At 42.3% G+C, this 21506-nt stretch overlaps 1 protein-coding gene across 4 annotated transcripts in view; it reads right to left on the reverse strand.

Moving 5' to 3' along the window:
- SH3GL1 (SH3 domain containing GRB2 like 1, endophilin A2) overlaps window positions 1-21506 on the reverse strand; it is a 275973-nt gene that overhangs the window by 161821 nt on the left and 92646 nt on the right. For all 4 annotated transcript variants that reach the window (XM_073594971.1, XM_073594953.1, XM_073594961.1 and 1 more), the window contains exon 5: window positions 9178-9311. In XM_073594971.1, coding sequence (XP_073451072.1) covers window positions 9178-9311 — 134 coding nt within the window. The remainder of the gene's footprint in view (window positions 1-9177; window positions 9312-21506) is intronic.

A 21506-nucleotide genomic window follows, 5' to 3' on the forward strand; every position in this document is an offset into this window, starting at 1 on the left:
GAGGCAATCAAATACCATCAAAAAAAAGCTCTATTTGTGGGAAAAAAGGACCCAAATCTTCTTTGGGTACAGCATTGCATGACTGCGCAATTACCAGTTAAAGCAGCGCAGTGCCAAATTGTAAAAAGTGCTCTGGTCATTGAGCAGCCAAATCCTCCAGTGCTGAAGTGGTTAACATGACATCTCTCCCACCCATGACATGTCTGAGCATTTGTAGTGATGGAAATTTCTAAAAAAACATAATTTTTAACCTGCACCTGCATTTCAAATATGATCTGCTTACTCATCTTTTTTTTTTTTAATAATCAAAATTTTTTTATTATTTCCATTTTACAATACAACAATCTTCATACATTGTTACAAACAAAAAAGAAAAACCCCTCATCACCCACCCCAGACCCTTATTACATTACATCTTCTACTACCACATTCGCCTAAATCTTATCCCTCCCCCCCCCCCCCTTCCCTTCCAAACCACTTGGTAATCCTGTAGTTACTCCTTCCCCTTCCTCTCTTTATGCAAGAAGACCTCTTGCCCTTCGTGAGAAGGAGAGAGAGAAAGAAAAAAAAAAAGGGGGGGGGGGGACATAAAAGTGCATAAGTGTACATAATTGGATAAAAAGTGTACGTGTTTATCAATTTGTATTTGTGTACGAGGCCCTCATTGGCCAAACTATTCTAGCAAGTGTTATTACCCTTTACCCATCAAAACACCAGAAAACCGAGCATAGGAATAAAAAAAAAAAAAAAAAAAAACCCAAACTTATGTGGTTCCCTCCCCCACCTCAAAAAAAACAAAAAAATAAAAAAAACAAAACAAAAAAAAAACAAACCCCACCCCAAACCCTGTGTTTATCGTTATATTTAATTTGGGAGGAGGCCCTCCATGGCCAAACTTTAAGTGTTATTACCCTTTACCCGTCATATTAAAAAAATACAAAACCCGTGTTTATCAATTATTTAATTTGTGTAGAAGGCCCTAATTGGCCAAACTATAAGTGTTATTACCCTTACCCATCATGTTATCTCGAAAGAGAGAAAAAAAAAAAAGGGGGAGGGGAAAAGGAAAGGGGGGAAAGGAAAAACACAGGAAAACCACAACCCCACCCCCTCCAAACCCTCCCCCACATAATGGGCCAGCGAGCTAATTCCAATATTCCTTTCTTTTTTTTCATAGGTCAGTATCTTTTATTTTACATATTTACAAGGGCTGTACCTCCACCTCCTTCTCATTTTAATCATCTCCGTCTTCTTTTTCCATCTCAACTAAACATTCCTTCCAGCCTGCCCATTTCTTTTCAAATTTCCTTTGTTGGCCCTTTACCATATGAACCCATCTTTTCCGCTTCCATTATTAAGCTCACTTCCTTTCTCCAATCTAATATTGAGGGACCCTGTATCTGTTTCCAAAATTTCGGTATGATTTTTTTCGCTGCGTTTAATAGGTGGGGTGTTATGCCCTCCCGATATTTTCTATTAGAGCCCGGCATCCCATGGAACAAGTAATGTAGTGGTTGAAATTCCAGGTGTCCCACCGTCAATTTCTTGATCCATGGAGACACCGACTCCCAGAATCTTTTAATTACTGGGCATGTCCACCACAGATGGAGAAATGTGCCTTTCTGACCACATCCCCTCCAGCATCTATCACTTATGGTTGGAAACATTTGTGCCAATTTGACTGGGGTCCTATACCATCTTGACAAAAACTTGTACGCCATCTCTTGTACCTTTGAGCTGATGGATGAGGAATGCGTTAGTGTAATCATCCTTTTAATTTGATTGTTAGTCAGTACCTGTCCCAATTCCTTCTCCCATTCCCTTATATAGTATGGAGTTGTACCTTCCTGCCCCTTAAGTATCCCTTTATACATTTGCGACAGTACGTTCCTGGGACTAGATCTCTGCACACATTGTTTCTCAAATGTGGTGAGAGAGTTCATAGGTCTTATTGATGATTTGCTTTTATTAAAAAAAACTCACTATTTGATTGTATTTCCACTCTGCCATATGCACTGTCCCATATCTAGACACCATCTCAGAGATAACAAAACTCCATCCGGAGCAAACCTGCCACAGGTGGAATCTCCACCTCCAACCCAGGCCCCCAGATACCCCATCTCCTCCCCCGGGGGGAACCAGGTGAATCCCTCCAGAGGAGCCAGAGGTGATATCCAGGGGGCATAATCCCCATTCTTATTCAACTTGTCCCAAACTTCCAATGTGTTCTGGGTTAATGGTGACACCCATTGAGACAACCCTCTTGACGGGCTCTGAATCCAAGGTGCTCCTGCTAAATTCCTCCCTGCCATTGCATTTTCTACTTAAACCCAAAGTTTTTTATGAGTATCATGGCGCCAGTTCAAAATCCGGACTAGACTCATGGCCTTATAATACAAGGCTATATCCGGTATTCCCAATCCCCCCTCGGCCCTATTTCTTCTCAGAAGGTCGTGGGCTAATCTGGGTATTTTATCGTTCCATACAAACGCCACAAACATCCAACGCACTTGTCTGAAAAAGGACCCCGGTACCTTAATTGGTATTGTGTACAGCATATAAATTAATCTAGGAAGTATACTCATTTTTATGGCGTTAATCCTCCCAAACCAAGTTAGATATTGACCTTTCCATTTTTTAAACTCTTCCGCTATCTCCGTCAATAATATGCCATAGTTGACTTCATATAGTCTTTTCATAGCAACACTAATACGTACCCCCAAATACGTCAGGGACTCTCTCTCCCAGACAAATGCATACGTATGTCGCAGCGTCATCTCCAGTCCCGTTGGGACATGGATAGGAAGGATAATTGACTTTCCCAGATTGATTTTAAAATTAGATAAGGTGCCGAACTTTTGTACCTCCAACATGAGTGCAGCTAAAGATGTCTGGGGAGACAAGAGGAAAAAAAAAAAAAAAAAAAGAGTAGGTCATCAGCATATGCTGCGACCTTATGTTCCACCTGTCCTATTTGTGTCCCACTTATCTCTCTGTTATTTCTGATTTTACATAAGAATGGCTCTAATGTTATTGCAAATATTAAGGGTGATAATGGGCAACCTTGTCTCGTACCATTTCGGATACTAAAGCTTTCTGACAACGTTCCGTTTACTTTAATTCTTGCCTTAGGGCCCGCATACATCGACATTATCCATCCCATCATCCGCTCCCCCAGGCCTATCCCCTTCAATATTTCTCTCATAAAGCCCCAATTCACCCTGTCAAAAGCCTTTTTGGCATCCATTGACAGAATGATCCTTGGGGCCCTATCTGGACCCGACTGCATCCAGTGGAGGACATTAAGCGCCCAAATAGTGTTATCTCTCGCCTCACGCCCTTCCATGAACCCAGTCTGGTCCAGATGTATCATCCCCCCTATGTGCCCTGGAGCCTCAGAGCCAAGATCTTTGCTAACAATTTAGTGTCCACATTAAGAAGGGAAATAGGCCTGTAGTTTGCGCAATTCTGGGGATCTTTTCCTCCTTTTGGCAATACTGTTATATGCGCCAGAAGGGCTTCTGGTGGTAGTGGGTTAGATGCATTAATTGAATTGAAGTATTTACACAGTGGTTCTCTTAATACTGGAAGGAATTTTTTATAGTATATATTAGTCAACCCGTCTGGGCCTGGGCTTTTCCCTAATGGCAATGTTGCTATTACCCTTTCCAGCTCCTCTACCGTGATTGGGCGCTCTAACTCCTCTATAGTTGTTTTAGACAGCCTAGGCATTGATGCTTCATTGATGTAATCCTGTATCTCTTTTCTCTCTGGGCTTTCATTATCTACTTCGTAAATATTGTATAATGCCTCATAAAATTTACTAAATTCTGCAGCTATGGCTTTCGTTCCAACTACCTTCTTACCTCTAACCAGTAAACTATGGACGTGTCTGGATTCCTGTTGCTTTTTAAGCTGTTTAGCTAATAGCCGCCCGCACTTATTACCCTGTTCATATGCCCTATTTGCAAAGAACCTAATTTTATTTCTAACTTTTTGTTCTAAGCACTGTGAGAGCTCCGTTCGTAAGGCCTCTAGGCGCCTATTATCTGTAGGGTCAAGCTTCCTCTTGTGCTTCCCCTCCAGTTCACTGATTTTATCTAATAGATCTTTTATCTCTTTTTTCCCTTCTTTTTTATATACGAGCCATATGCTATTAAATCCCCTCTTATGACAGTTTTATGGGCCTCCCACACCATTTGATCAGACACTTCCCCGGTCTTGTTTATTTCAAAATACTCTTTTATTTTAACTCCTAATTTCTCTACTATTTCTTCCCTATCCAATAGCGACTCGTTCAAACGCCACGTTCGCTCCAGACCCCCCCATCTGAATTAGTTGGAACGTTAATGCTATTGGGCATGATCTGATGTAGTGATGGGGCCAATTGTGCATGAAATGACATTCTCCAGGTGGAACTGGTCCACCAGAAGAAGGTCCAAACGCGAGTACATGTCGTGTGTTTTTGAATAATAGCTAAAGTCTTTGATTCCTGCATGTGATACCCGCCAACAGTCCACCAGATGTTGAGAGCGTATACGTTGTTTAATTAGTTTTAGGGCTCTAAATGACAAGGCAGTTCTTCCTGTTGATGTATCCATATTGGGATCCAGCACCAGGTTAAAGTCCCTGCCCATCATCAGACAGCCCTCTCTAAATTGTTCCAATTTCTTAAATATTTTAACAAAAAAATGTACTGACCCTTCATTTGGTGCATAGATCGTCGCAAATGTATATCGTGCACCATGCAGTGTACCCTTCACAAATAAGAAGCGTCCCTCAGGGTCACTCTGAACTGTCTCCATTTTCCATGGACATGACTTCTTAAAAGACATTGTGACTCCTCTGGCCCTTGCGACTGGGGACACTGCATGGTACCATTGGTTCATAGTACTCTGGGGTAAGCTAGGGATAGAATCACCCTTAAAGTGAGTCTCTTGTAAAAAGACAATGTCCGCTCCATAATGTTGCAGCTCGATCCACAGGCGCTTTCTCTTGTTCGGTGAGCTTAACCCCCTTACGTTATATGAGATGATTTTCAAAGTTGTTGCCATTCTTTAAGTTTCCCTTATAGGCTCCCGGTACCTGCCCCTCATTATTTTCTCCCTGACCTTATTCTTGTTTGTTCCATCATCGTTGACCCTACCTACCCACATATCCCTAGAACAACTCCTATTAAAATTAAAAATTACATTTTTTACTTGTTCCATGTAAAAAAACCATACATACCCCATCCCTACACCATGATCCCCCCTGGAGTACCTTTACTAACCCAGGTGGAGGCCTGTGTAGATGTGCGTCCCACAAGCACAGGTCCCCTCCCTTCCCTGCTGTTAGCAGGTTCCTTAAGCCCCTTACTCGGGGTTGACCTACTGACCAAAAAATAGTCTCCATACACCACCACACTCTTTCATCCTCCCCCCTCCCCCCAGGAGAAAACACAACAAAAAAGGAAGAAAAAAAAAAAAAAAAAAAAGGGAATAAACAGCACAACTTCATCTCCCTTAAAAAAAAAAAAAAAAAAAAAAAAAAAGAAAAAAAAAAAAAAAAAGCAGAGACAAGACACCCTGCTACTCAGTCCTTTCTTCCACTATCTAGGTCCTCTTCGGGCCAAGTCCCTATTAGTCTTTGCCCTAACTTCTTGCCACTGCTCTGGCCGTTGTAGTGGGGGTCCTATGAGATTTATTCTCCAATCTACAAAGTCCACCATAGGGAGATCCAACTTTTGCACAAAAGATTCTAGATCGTCTTTAGTTCGTAGTGTTGCTGTATTCCCATTTCTAGAAGCTGTCAAGCTAAATGGGTATCCCCAACGATATTTAGTATCTACCGCACGCAGCGCTTCTAACAGGGGTCGCACTGCTCGATGCTGGTACAGGGTCCGCCGTGATATATCGGGGTATAATGCTATGTTCAGTCCTTCAAGCAGAATTGTGGGTTTGGTGCGTGCCATTCTCATTATATTTTCTTTTATTCTATATTTATGCACTTTACAGATAACGTCCCTTGTTGTCTCAGCTTTATTGCTCGGGTATAACACCCGATGCGCCCAATCTATTTCTATGTTTTCTGGGGCCTGGTCTCCTAAGATCTGTCTGAATATCTTAATTATAGTGGGGAATAATTCCGCCTTTGGGATTGATTCGGGTATTCCTTTTATACGGATATTCTGTCTTCTGTCCCGGTTCTCATAATCGTCCAGTTGGTCCCTGTACCCATTTAATACATCTTCATGCTTCTTAAGTACTTCCTGAATGTCCGCTACATTGTGCATTATGGCCTCTTGTTCGCTTTCTATTTTCTCCACTCTATGCCCCAGACCCCGGAGATCCTCCTTCAGACTTTCAACTGCTTGTAGGCATGACTGTTCCATCACACTAATTAATTGTTGCATATAATTTTTTGTAGGTAGGGCTCTCAATAGTTCCCACATATCTTTTTCCCGGTTTCCACCCTGATCGTTCCCCCTCTGACTCCCATTTCCTCCATCTTGGGGGTTCTGCTGCTTGGGGAGTGAAATATGGTCATAATCGTCATAGTCGTGAAAAGACTGTCCAGGGTCTGTGTCCAGCCTTGTTTGAGAGCTCTGTATCTCAACTATGCCATTGCTAGGGGTCAGTTCTCCTCCTCTTGTCCTGAGTATCATCTCTGTAGCCTGTGAGGCCTCTACTGTCCCCTCATTTACCTCTGTACCTTCAGATGCCTCCTCATCCTGTACAATTAAATCCCATTTCTTTATAATGGCTGATGAGATTCTTGTTCCGGGGTTTATACACTCTTGTCCCCCAGCCCCTACTTCCTCTCTTATACTCATGGGGTTCCCTCTACCACCCGGGCTAATTTCTTCCACAACTTTCCTCCCCCTTCCTGCAGATGGAGATCCCTTACCGTGCAGTGTGGTGCCGTCTCCTGTTGTTGGGGTGTCCGTTTTCTTTTTCCCTGGAGTCCCGCGTGCTGACCTCTCTGTAGGACCGCTGGGTTTCCTTGTATCTTGTCCCCCTGCTTGTCGTCCCCCTCCATCAGTGGCACGAGGGGACATGTAGGCTCTTATACCATCTACTGAACTTCTACCTCGTCCAGCCGGTAGCATAGCGACTTGTCTGCATGTGGTCATCTCCTCAGCTGTCTACGGTGCGACCGGACTCCGCTGTTCTCATCAAATTGTAAAGTTGACCTGCACTGCAAAGGGTGTTTAGTATCTCTTGTTACTAACGATTCAGCGGTTCAGCTTTCAGCTCTGCTGTACAATAGTTAGCTATCAATTCAGCCAGGGAACACGAGGGGGAGTGAGGCACTCACTCATCCACAATTCGGGGGTACAGAAAAGAGGGTGGGGAGTTTCCAGCTGTCAATGGTTCAACGGTTCGGTGTTCAGCCAAGTTTACTATACACAGCTTATTGTAGTGTCAGCCCCGGGGCTGGGGGCGGGGAGCGGGCACTTACTCCTACACAGCCGGACACTCAGAAGAGGAGGGAGAATGGAGTGTATCCAACTGTCAGTGGATCAGCCTTCGGAGGTTCGGTGTTCAGCTTGGCTCTGCTGTGGGATTCAGTCCAGGAACACAGGAGGGAGGTGAAACACTCGCTCGTCCAAAGCACGAGGAAACAGGAGAGAGAGTGGAATCTCTCCAGCTGTCAATGGTTCGGTGGTTTGGCGTTCAGCTGTGCTTTACTATGTACAGCTGTTTGTAGTATCTGCCCAGGAGCTCGAGGGGGGGGAGCGGGGCACTCTCTCGTACACGGCCAGGTGTGTGGGAGGAAAGAGAGAGTGGAGTGTGTCAGCTACTCGGCGTTCAGCGGTTCAGCGATCAGCTGTTCTCATCCGGCTGCAGCATCAGCTGTGAACACGGGGAAAGGGAATAGAGCGTCTCCAGCAGCTAATGATTCAGCAATCCAGCATTAATCTGTGCTCTGCTGTGTTCCTCTGATTGCAGCTTCGGCCGGGGAACACGGGGGGGGGGGGGAGCACTCACTCACACACACTCACACCATCAGCTGTTACACTCCAGAAACGGTGCCCATTCATCTCATCTCTCCTTCACCGCCCCAACCTGCTTACTCATCTTGATGGGAGAACACTGTGTCAGAACATGCTGTGCACTTTCCCTCAACCAAAGATTCTTACATTTCTTGGGCTGCAGCTCAGTAGAGTGCTTTAGAGCTGCAGTCCTAACTCCAGAAGGGCCAATCCAGCAGATGAGACTACAGATACAATTTAATAGGGACATTTTATGCAAACAATTCTTTATCCTATCCTGAGAGGGACAGGACAAATATTCAGAATGTATGAAGAGGTGGAATTGTTTTTTTCTCTATGCGTTTTTAGCAGCTTTCAGATGGAATAAGTAGTCTCTATATTGGATGTCATGAAAGAGGAGGTGGAAGTACCTGAGCCCTTCCACAGTTTATTGCCCAATACAATATCCAGGAGAGGATCTGAGCTTTCAGGCCTACTCTTTGGGGCAAGTAATGAGCATTTCCAACTGTCACACTTTCTATCACATTCAGAAAATTTGCAACATGCATTCATTGCAATGGGAGGTTCTCTTGTAATATCTCCGATTTAAAAAAAATGGCCTATACAAAAAAAGGCATTTAGCATGTAGGAGCTAAAAGGTGATTCTAGTGTGAATTTCTTGCATAGCATATATGATATTTTTACAGTGATTATAATGGTGCTGGCATAATATGCACATTACAAAACACACAATCTATTTATATCAGTTTCTGCCATGGAAAAACCTTACAGTCTTAAAACCCTAGCCAAGACAAATACTCTCATGGCATACACAGGCATTCTAGGGCCAATTCTATGATGCCACTTACCAGAATATTTTTGGGTTGTAGGGGGAACAACCTAGGCACTCAGAAATGCTATGCGTATAATATTTCTGGGGAGAATTAAACCAACATCCCCAGAACTAAAATATAAGGCTGCTTAGTGCAATAGAGCATTTAGCGAACTATACCTTTATGGCACTGTGGTAAATTAACATTGCACGGTTCTTATGCTTTAACTCTTTTTTTAATGGCTCTCAAAAAAAGGCTTCCCCACTTGACAGCAATGATGTATGAGCCTATGTAAACGACTCCAGATGGGTGCACTAAGCACTCATGTGTAAAGGCCCTAAAAATGGTCATATTTAATGATGATAAAAAGGAAGCTGGTTGACTAACCTGTATTTCCTTTAGGTCCTTGTCACACAGATTCTGAAGAGGATCTAGAAAATTTTGTTTGACTTCTATGTCCAATGAATCTTTTACTTCTGCTAATCTCTTCATGGACTCTCCAGCATCCAGCAATGCATCACCTTAATAGAAAATATATATTTTACAGGCACACGTACCTTCCTTGTAATCAAGTAAATTTAAAAGAAGGTAAATCACTGAAAAGCAAAGCTTTTTGTACAGTAGACTAGTCCTCACATTTAAAAGTGCTAAGATGAAAAAAAAATGTCAGTGTTACATGCTTCCTTTTGATATGGGATGTTAATTCTATGTTTCCAACCTGCAGCAGAGCTGTTGCACACTTTCTGGTGCAGGGACCATTCCTATGTGTAGACCTGGAATATACACAGCAGACAGAGCTGGGATGGTCTTTTTCACTCAGCGCAAAACATGATCAATTTATCTATCTTTTGCTGGACCCTTTGTTATTTCCTGAAGGAGATACAGTCTGATCGCTCACAATTCCAACGTGGTGTGTTGCAAAAGAAAGTGGATATACCAAACTACGTAATCACGGTGACATAATGACGTTGGGACTCGGTGGAGCAGTGTATGCAGAGGATTGTAGCCTGATCCTTTAAGAAAGCCCACTGGGTCCTACGCGTGATGTGGGTGGTGACGTAACCATGCTGGGACTAGGAGGAGCTGTGTATGCAGAGGATTGTATTGTGAAATGCTTGTTTTTTACTTCTGAAATGCGAGTGGGTTTTGAAAATAAATACTTTTTTATAGGTAATTTGCACTATGGCTCTTTTCTCTTGCCTCCTATATGATTGACACTACGCTGAGAGCTGCTGTAATTACTCCTGTAATTAGTGAGGTCCATTCAAGCATGTGAGAAGACACCAATAGGTGGGTGAAGGGCACTATGGTGAACAGAGGCAATTACTGAAGAGTTTCTGGTGTATGGGACTGCACATTATTTTTTTAGGGACATTGAATCATTCATTTATGGACTGTACAGTGGGGACAGAAAGTATTCAGACCCCTTAAATTTTTCACTCTGTTATATTGCAGCTATTTGCTAAAATCATTTAAGTTCATTTTTTTTTCCTCATTAATGTACACACAGCACCCCATATTGACAGAAAAACACAGAATTGTTGACATTTTTGCAGATTTATTAAAAAAGAAAAACTGAAATATCACATGGTCCTAAGTATTCAGACCCTTTGCACCCTTTTGATCTAATACAGCCATGAGTCTTTTTGGGAAAGATGCAACAAGTTTTTCACACCTGGATTTGGGGGTCCTCTGCCATTCTTCCTTGCAGATCCTCTCCAGTTCTGTCAGGTTGGATGGTAAACGCTGGTGGACAGCCATTTTTAGGTCTCTCCAGAGATGCTCAATTGGGTTTAAGTCAGGGCTCTGGCTGGGCCATTCAAGAACAGTCACGGAGTTGTTGTGAAGCCACTCCTTCATTATTTTAGCTATGTGCTTAGTGTCATTGTCTTGTTGGAAGGTAAACCTTCGGCACAGTCTGAGGTCCTGAGCACTCTGGAGAAGGTTTTCGTCCAGGATATCCCTGTACTTGGTCGCATTCATCTTTCCCTCGATTGCAACCAGTCGTCTTGTCCCTGCAGCTGAAAAACACCCCCACAGCATGATGCTGCCACCACCATGCTCCCCTGTTGGGACTGTATTGGACAGGTGATGAGCAGTGCCTGGTTTTCTCCACACATACCGCTTAGAATTAAGGCCAAAAAGTTCTATCTTGGTCTCATCAGACCAGAGAATCTTATTTCTTACCATCTTGGAGTCCTTCAGGTGTTTTTTTTAGCAAACTCCATGCAGGCTTTCATGTGTCTTGCACTGAGGAGAGGCTTCCGTTGGGCCACTCGGCCATAAAGCCCCGACTGGTGGAGGGCTGCAGTGATGGTTGACTTTCTACAACTTTCTCCCATCTCCCGACTGCATTTCTGGAACTCAGTCACAGTGATCTTTGGTTTCTTCTTTACCTCTCTCACCAAGGTTCTTCTCCCCCGATAGCTTAGTTTGGCCGGACAGCCAGCTCTAGGAAGGGTTCTGGTCGTCCCAAACGTCTTCCATTTAAGGATTATGGAGGCCACTGTGCTCTTAGGAACCTTAAGTGCAGCAGAATTTTTTTGTAACCTTGGCCAGATCTGTGCCTTGCCACAATTCTGTCTCTGAGCTCTTCAGGCAGACCTCATGATTCTCATTTGCTCTGACATGTACTGTGAGCTGTAAGGTCTTATATAGACAGGTGTGTGGCTTTCCTAATCAAGTTCAATCAGTATAACCAAACAAAGCTGGACTCAAATGAAGATGTAGAACCATCTCAAGGATGATCAGAAGAAATGGACAGCACGTGAGTTAAATATATGAGTGTCACAGCAAAGGGTCTGAATACTTAGGACCATGTGATATTTCAGTTTTTCTTTTTTTAATAAAACTGCAAAAATGTCAACAATTCTGTGTTTTTCTGTCAATATGGGGTGCTGTGTGTACATTAATGAGGAAAAAATGAACTTAAATGATTTTAGCAAATGGCTGCAATATAACAAAGAGTGAAAAATTAAAGGGGGTCTGAATACTTTCCGTCCCCACTGTATATATATTTAAAAGAAAAGATGGACTCACGTAAAATGTATTACATATAGATGATTTTTACAGATATTTATTCATGCACTATAATTTGAATGCACTTTATTGAAGGAGACTAATTATTTCCTATTGATCCCAAGGCCCGACGTTTGGCCCCTCCAGATTTACCACTTCAATGGGTGGAAGACTTCAAATTTGTGGGGGTTCAGATTTCCCGTAGGGCTTTAGATTACCTCCCCTTTAATCTCACCCTGGTGTTGCAGAAGACTAAACAGAAGCTAAAGGCATTGGGAGTTGCTGCCGTTGCCGCTTTTGGTCCGAATGAACCTAAATTAAAATCATCCCTAAATTTACATATTTATTTCACCACTCCCCCTCTTGGATTCCGAAGTCTTTTCTTAATCGTCTCAACCACATTTTTATCTCTTTTTTGGGGGGTGATAGTTATCCGGGTTATAAACTGTCCACCTTGATGCACCCAACCCAGGGGACTTGGCTTTCCCCCGATTGCCACAAGAATTTTTTGGCTACCCAGGTGGTGACAGCAGCTTCGTGGTTCTCCCCTAACTGCTCCAATACCTCCACTATGCTGGAGGCTGCGGTGGACTCTTCCCTCGAGGTGCTGCAATATCTGTATAGAGGCGCTAAAGCTCCATACCCACTCACTCCTTCGATGCTCACTACCATCAGAGCCTGGAAAGTTGGCCTTAAGTGCGAACACCTTCCAGAAGGAGCAATCTCTCCTAATACCCCGCTCTGGCTAAACCTGTCTATGCCCCAGTTTTATATGTTCCCTGTTCCGGGTGCATGGGCCAGATTCAATGTAAAGTGTATCTCACAAATTTTATTTTGCGCTACGCTAAAGCCCTGGTTGCAATTATAGTCCAATTTGTTTTGATACCTGCAGATCTCCCATGCCTTTTCCAAACAATTCCCAGATGCCTCCCTTGTAGTGTTACATGCATAGTATGTAAGGTTAAATAAAGACAATAGTCCATCCAGTTCACTCCACTGTATGATGTGTTAACTAAGATGCATGTCCAAGAGTCTTAAAAATATCAATACTCCCCACTGACACCACCAATTGTGGAAGAAAGTTCCACATCCTTATTGTCCTGACACTGAAAAATCTTACACGTAGCTTAAAGTGATTGTAAAAAAAAAAAAAAATAAAATAACCACGATGTCTATACTTACCTGCTCTGTGCAATGGAATTGCACAGAGCGGCCACAAACCTCCTCTATCCAGGTCCCCCGCCAACACTCCTAGCCCCTACCCTCTGTCCTGTGCCCCCATGGGAATCCACTTCCCATGGGGGCACTCATGCGTGCTCGCACCCGAGCCCCGCTGCTGTGTCCATTGACAGCGGGACTTAGTCCCGCCCTCCGCTCCCTCCGGCTTTGATTGACAGCACTGGAAGCCAATGGCTCCCGGTGCCCCAGCAAAGCCAGCAAGACCCGTGAGGGGAGAGAAGACCTGCAGACGTGCACGGCGCTGGATCGAATGAGGGCTCAGGTAAGTAAAAGGGGGCTGAGAGGGCGATGCCGACACCTAAACATTTTTTACCTTAATACAAGGAATGCATTAAGGTAAAAAATGTTTAGGCTTTACAATTACTTTAAAGTTAAACCGCTTTGCCTCCAATCTCATTGTGTGGCCCCTGTCCTCTTACACACTAGTGGTTCAATCAGCCCTTAAACAAGTGCTTTGCATAGACTGTACAGAGAACCCCACTTCTCACATCTCTTCCCACATTGTTTGGCCTTAGAACTAAGTGGCAGTGGGATATCCAGTACCTGCACAATGACGACTGGGATGACATTTGGGACCTCCCATTCCATATTCTGGTCTCCTCACATGACAAGCTAATTCAGTTCAAAATTGTCCACAGGGCCTATTTTACACCCTCTAGACTACATGTATCACTCTCATCTTCCAGAGTTTTGGAGATGCAGCCATTCCCTGGGCAATTTCTCTCACATTTTCTGGTCCTGTCTGGTTATCGCCGGATTTGTCAGAAGTGCTAGCTGTAATCAACACTGTGTCAGTAACCACAATACCTTCCTCCATGGAAATCTGTATCCTGGGTTTGATAGTAAACCTGAGTCTTACTGTAGCTGAGAGAACATTGGTTGGCCTTCTTTTCTATGCTAGAAAAGCTATCGCACTCCACTGGAAGAAGCAGGTTCCTCCCTCTATCTCCTGTTGGAGAACCTTAGTAAATAACAGTCTTCTGCTCTATAAGGACACCTACGTAAATAGGGGCTGCCCTGCAAAATATGACAAAGTATGGGCTAAGTGGTTGGCCGACCCTACCACAGCTACACCATAATGGCCTACTAGATTGCCATGGGTTTGTTTCCCTTGAGTTTCTCTTACTCTAACTAGGACGTGACCATCCTTGGAGCGCTTGCTCTTGCTAAGTGTTGCTGTTATTTTGATCCATACATTTCTGTTTGACGTAACCATTCCTTTTAACCACACCTTGTTAATCCATGTGCCATCCATGCAAGCAATAGTTACACATATGTTCTTTTTGCATTCATATTTTTTCCACCCAAATGCATTTTACATTTTTCTACATTGAACCTCATTTGCCATGTAGTTGCCTACCCCAATAATCACCAGCTGGATCTCGGGAGAGGAGGCAGACCTTACCCTCGGAGACACAGAGGGGAGAGAGGAGAGTCGTGCTGTGCTTGGAGAGTGTAACAGCCGTCAGATGTATTAGCTGAGCGATCTACCCACCTGTGGGAGGTGAATCTCGGGAGAGGAGGCCGCCCTGAGCCTCGGAGTAACACAGGGGACAAAGGAGAGCCCTGCTGGGCTGAGAGAGTGTAACATCAGTCGAATATACTAGATGAGCAATTTACCCATTGATGGGAGGTGAGCAGGCATCGCATTAGGTGGCTGATAATTACTTGTCACGAAGATTTGTTTATCTATTGCAGCAAGACACAGAGCACTGGATGTTAGACTGAATATATATATATATATATATATATATATATATATATATATATATATATATATATATATATATATATATATATAATTAGCGACTAGTGCACTGGATCTATGGACTTGAGTTGATTCACAGTATAGTTTTGTTTATTTTTGTGTTGCGCTTCACTTTTATAGCAGACACATCACTGTAGCAGTCTGGCAGAGGAACAGTCCTTCTCTGCAGCAGGTGGGCAGAGCAAGGTTACTACTCTGCAGTATGCGGACAGGCTTTTCTTTCCAGGCTGTGGTAAAAAAAAAAAAACCTTAACATCCATCCGGCTAAAATTTAGCGAATGTATGAGCGGAGGACTAGGTGGCCACTTTACAGGCCTGGGAAACTGAGGCCTGATGCTGAAAAGCACCAACACCTCAGATAGAGTGGGCCTTCACAGGAAAGGGATGAACCCTACCATTTAGGTCATATGCCTGAGTACTGATTTTCCTAATCCACCTAGAAATTGTGGATCTAGAGACAGCCTGTCCCTTCTGGGAAAACTCAGGCAACAAACACAGGGTGTCAAAACCTTAACTGCAAGGCAGACTTGCACGGCCCTAACCATATCCAAGCAGCAATAAACAAAATTCTTAGGATGTTTTGGACGAAATGGAAGGAAAAACTGTCCTGGAAATACTAGACAAACTTCGGCAGGAAGGAATTATGTGGTTTGAATACAACTGTGAAGTACAAGAAAAGGCTACTTAAGTGACAAAGCTGCAGGCTCAGATACCCTCTTAATCGAGGTGATTGCCAAGGCAATCTTGCGCAATAAGAGAGAAGTATCCCAAATAGGTTCAAATCATGGCCTCTGACCAAAGAGTTAAAAACAAGTCTCTTAAAAAGCACTATTGAGGCAGAAACCTGACCTTCTAAAAAGGTATCTACTTCTGACGCCGCCCCCCCCCCCCCCCCCCCCAGCAAAGACAAAGTTGGTGGAAAACCTCTGGGTGGAGGTACCACTCTGCAGGATCCAGTCCTGATGGCTTAGATGTCAAGTTTTTGCCAATTTTGTGTGCCAGAAGTGTACAGAAATATAGTGCATGACCTCTGCTACTGCTATGATTAAGGAAATTAATCAAAACAGAACTTAGGAGCTTGGTGAGATAGATTTGTACTCCTCAGGGGCTATGCCAAAACTAAATATCTTTGGCAGGTGTGAGGATAGGACACTAGATAGATATGCTATGCCATATCTGTAAACAAGAATGATATAAGCAAAAATGCCATATAAAAAACAGCTGTCCATTTGCCAGATGAGAAGTATTTTGACTTACCTGTAAATTCCATATCACTGAGTACAGTACAGGACACAGGCTGGATATTTACAGATCCTGGGTTATAGGCTGCTACCTTTAGGTGACTGGACACTGGCAAAGCTTTGCTGGACACGCCCCCCGTGAGCATATGCCTATCACTCTTTCCCACTCAGTGAGAGCTCAGTATTTTAGGAAGCAAAGCAGAGTGATGTGCAATTGTAGTGCTGATAATATGTGCACTGAATACACACACACAAGGTGAGTGATCAAATGTATATCCAAAAATCAATCATAATACGTAAATATATACAAAGTAAGTCCAATATAGTGATGAAATCCTGTGAGGGAGAAAAAAAACACAAAAAACATCCAAAAGTCCACAATGTGCAGATGATGGTTCACAGATGTAAATGGCTGATGGGAAAAAACATATAGAACCTTCAAGATGGGGAAACATCCATTCATAGAAAAGAACACATATGCTTACCAGAACCGGTGGACCCAAATATTAGCAACGACGAGTCATTAAGGCATAGATATCCAAATCGATCAGAACTTTCAGACGATCCAAAGGATCCGGATGATATGTCCAAATGGGCTAGTGGATAGCAGCTGGACTGAAGAGAGGATAACCAGAGCGGAAGAACCCAAACAGCTCTCATCAAAGGAGTATATGAAAAAAGAAGAAGGGGGCTTCCAATGGTGTAGGTCAAAAAGATAGGGTTTTTGAGGTATTAAAAAACCGGCATACATATGATAAAATAGTAATCACATAAAGGCAATGTGGGGAGCGGAGAAGCGCCCCACATTGCCTTTATGTGATCACTATTTTATCATATGTATGCCGTTTTTTTAATAAAAACCCTATCTTTTTGACCTACACCATTGGAAGCCCCCTTCCTTTTTCATATACTCCTTTGATGAGAGCCGTTTGGGTTCTTCTGCTCTGGTTATCCTCTCTTCAGTCCAGCTGCTATCCACTAGCCCATTTGGACATATCATCCGGATCCTTTGGATCGTCTACAAGTTCTAGTCGTTTGGTCAATTTGGATATCTATGCCTTAATGACTCGTCGTCGCTGACATTCGGGTCCACCGGTTCTGGTAAGCGTATGCATTCTTTTCTATGAATGAATGTTTCCCCATCTTGAAGGTTCTGTATGTTTTTTTCCCATCAGCCATTTACATCTGTGAACCATCTGCACATTGTGCACTTTTGGATGTTTTTTTTTTTTTTTCTTTTTTCTCCCTCACAGGATTTTAATCACTATATTGGACTTATTTTGTATATATTTACGTATTATGATTGATTTTTGTATATACATTTGATCACTCACCTTGTGTGTATATTCAGTGCACATATAATCAGCGCTACATTTTCACATCACTTCACTTTGAATACTTGTCATATTCTTATGTAGCAGCTTTTCGATTTTTCTTTAGAAATTTCAGTTTTTTGCACTCAGCGCAATATTTATTTTACTTATTTCACAGCAAAGTAGAGTTACAAAAACTAGAGGGAAGAGTGACCTGTGTCCTGTACTGTAGTCCAAGATATGAAATTTACCAGTAAGTCAAAATCCTTCTTAATTATACAGTACAGGACACAGGATTGTAGAGTACAGGACACAGATTGGATATTCATAGACCCCGAGACATACCCAAGCAAAGAATAAGAATGGTGGGCAACAATAAGGCATAAAGAACTGTGCCAACAGGCCCAACAATAATAAAGGATAATAGACCCAAGCAGTGCATTTGCAAGAACCTTGCGGCTGAAAGCTGCAGCCACAGAAGTTTAGAAGTCCACCTGTTAAAACTTGGAAAAGGTATGAACTGAAGACCTAGGTAACATAGGCTTGATGTCAAAATGCCCAGGAAAAGCCTGCTGATCTGGTGGAGTGAGCATTTAGGAATGCTGGAGGTGTATTATCCTTTAGAGTATAAGCTCTTAAGAGATGTCTTATCCACCTGGCAATAGTGGATTTGGAGACTGAGAAACAGGATGGGACAGAAGGTTTGGGCTGTTTGGAAAAAGCCAGGAATAATCTTTTTGAAGTTACTATGTCCATGTTTACTTGGGCCAGACTGGTACAATGGGAATCATTGGTTTATTCTCGTGCTCTATTTTGTGGAGCAGTTGAGGCAAAATTCACACTGGGAGGAAAGACATATATAAAATGGCACAGGGTCCAGGGGATTATCAGAGCATCCAATGGCAGTGCTAGAAGGTCTTTGGTCCTGGCTACAAAAAGGGGTAGCTTGTTGTACTTGGAAGCCAAGATGTCCATTATTGGGAGAGCTCCATTTCTGACATAAGTAATATGGCTGTTGTAATCATTAATTTGTCAAGTGCCTCACTAAATAAACATCCTTCTTCCAAGGGCATATGCGTGAGAAGTGAGGAGACATTTGAAACCAGCTTCGGCTGTCCAGGCCTTTAGCCATCAGATTCTGAGCATATGGATAGAAATGAAAGCCACTCTAGAAATTTCTGTCAAGGCTTGTTCTAGGGCAGTGATGGCGAAACTTGGCACCCCTGATGTTTTGGAAATACATTTCTCATGATGCTCATGCACTCTGCAGTGTAGTTGAGCATCATGGAAAATGTAGTTCCAAAACATCTGGGGTGCCAAGGTTCGCCATCACTGTTCTAAGGCATCACCACTAAAGAGTAAGGCAGGATACTGCTGGTTGTTCATTGCCCTAGGCCAATGTTTGACTGTATTAAAGTAGTTCGTTTTGGTGCACCTGAGATAGCGGTAGAGTTGGATGCAGGGATCGATATTAAAATAAGGTCCTGCTCCAATGCATGGAAAGAGCTGTTACTCTGAGTAGTTTGAGTGTTTTGCAGGCCTTAGGCATAGGGAATGTTCATATGAACTTCTGTCTAGTCTCCGCCATTGCGAGGCAATCCCGCTATGGACTCACGGAATAGGGTGCAGAAATTGGGAAAGCGTGTCCCCACAGCGTTATACTGAGAATATACCGGTTGCATCGATCTGAACGTACTGCTTTTTTTGATGAATTTGAAGACAGCGAGGAGCTGACTAAAGAATCCAAAGTTATAAAAAACAAAAAAAACAAACTAGTGAAGCAAATGAGGTCCATCACCTTAGGCCAACTGAGTGCTCATGGAAAAAGGGTTGGGTTAAAGGGGTACGCACAGGGGGTTGCATCCAGCAAAGCTTTGCCAGTATCCTATGACCTGAAAGTATCAGGATAACCAAGGATCTATGGATATCCAGCCTGTATCCTGTACGGTATTAATAAAAGTGTGCTTATACTTCACCATGAATTTAATAATTTGTAACTAGTGGATAATTTAAAAAAAAAATCAATACTTATCGGTTACCATTGTGTACAGCTATGAAAAACACATCCACCACACTGTATTTACAGAAAACAAATAATTTAGAAGCATCTTATCACTAGGAACAGAAGCATCTCAAACAAAGGTTATCACAGCCACTGAATTGGGAAAGTGTCTTATGCAGCTGTGCAAAAAAAAAAAAAAAATAGAAGCTCACCTGTAAGCAGTATGGTCAAACTGCATCTTCTATCAGTTAATGCCTTACTGTTATTTCACAGAGATTGAATTGAATTCATTGCTTGAAAATGAAAAAAAAAAAAAAAAAAGAAAAGAAAAAAATATATATACAGTGCCTTGAAAAAGTCTTCATACCCCTTGAAATTTTCCACATTTTGTCACATTACACCCAAAAACGTAAATGTATTTTATTGGGATTTTATGTGATAGATCAACACAAAGTGGCACATAAATGTGAAGTGGAAGGAAAATGATAAATGGTTTTCAAGATTTTATACAAATAAATATCTGAAAAGTGTGGCGTGCATTTGTATTCAGCCCCCCTGAGTCAATACTTTGTAGAACCATCTTTTGCTGCAATTACAGCTGCAAGTCTTTATGGGTATGTCTCTACCAGTTTTGCACATCTAGAGTGTGACATTTTTGCCCATTCTTCTTTGCAAAATAGGTCAAGCTCTGTCAGATTGGATGGAGAGTGTCTGAACAGCAATTTTCAAGTCTTGGCACAGATTCTCAGTTGGATTTAGGTCTGGACTTTGACTGGGCCATTCTAATACATGAATATGCTTTGATCTAAACCAGGGATATGCAATTAGTGGACCTCCAGCTGTTGCGGAACTACAAGTCCCATGAGGCATAGCAAGACTCTGACAGCCACAAGCATGACACCCAGAAGCAGAGGCATGATGGGACTTGTAGTTTTGCAACAGCTGGAGGTCCGCTAATTGCATATCCCTGATCTAAACCATTCCATTGTAGCTCTGGCTGTATGTTTGGGGTCGTCCTGCTGGAAGGTGAATCTCCTCCCCAGTCTCAAATCTTTTGCAGACTCTATCATTTTCCTTCCACTTAACAACTATGTGCAATTTGTGTTGGTCTGTCACATAATATCCCAATAAAAAACATTTAAATTTTTCGTTGCAACATGACAAAATGTGGAAAATTTCAAGGGTTATGAATACCTTTTCTCAAGGCACTGTATACAGTATATAGTCTTTTTGTTTTTGTCAGGGGGGAGAAGTGCAAAGTCACTCAGGGGAGCAAAGAACCACTTGAACCTTCAAAAAAAAAAATTAAGAGGATACAAAAATTGCATGATCTGATAAAGCCTAAAAATGTTTCTTTTATATACTTTTATATAAAATAAACAAAATTCAGGTACGCTAATACACATGAATAAAGTATAAAACAATTTAAGTGACAAAAAATAGCATAAGTCTGGCCATACACAGGTCAAATTTCGAAAATAATTTTCTTTCAAAAATCTTATTTAAGAATTCTTATCTAAGAATTTTCATTCGAATTTCGCACCATTAATGGGCTGCAGCAACAGCCGATTTTTGTGCGGCAATCAAATTTGCATAATCGGACATGTTGGAAATTGTTTGAAAAATGAACAATTTTCTAATCAATCATGGAAGAATCGTGCGAGAAAAGGTAACGGAAAAAGGAATGCATGAGTGTAAGAAAAGAAAATTCCCAGAAAGAAAAGAAGATTCCCGGCCACGAAAATTCTTTTCTGTAGCAACATGAGGTGAAATTAAAGGCTTTGTTGGTCGAATTTTGAAAATCAATGGATCACAAAATGCACAAAATTTCTGATTTTGAAAAGAAAATTTGTTCAGGAATTCGACTGTGTATGGCCTGTCTTAGCCCGTTTTGGATATGTAGAATGGAACAACAGTCCCGATCAGAGGATGCGTACACCACTGTGTAATGAAGTGTCATCACCACGTGGACCATCACCAGTAACTGACCAGAATCTATGGACTCTATTAACCTCCCTGGCGGTATGATTCTTTCGGATTTTAGGTGCTGAAAGCGGTACAATTATTTTGCATGGAAATTTGGCGTTTTATATTGTAGGTCTGTAAATCTTAACAATAACACACTTAAATCTGTC

The sequence above is a fragment of the Aquarana catesbeiana genome, linkage group LG01 (assembly GCF_042186555.1).
Source record: "Aquarana catesbeiana isolate 2022-GZ linkage group LG01, ASM4218655v1, whole genome shotgun sequence".
In the NCBI taxonomy this organism is placed as follows: Eukaryota; Metazoa; Chordata; class Amphibia; order Anura; family Ranidae; genus Aquarana; species Aquarana catesbeiana.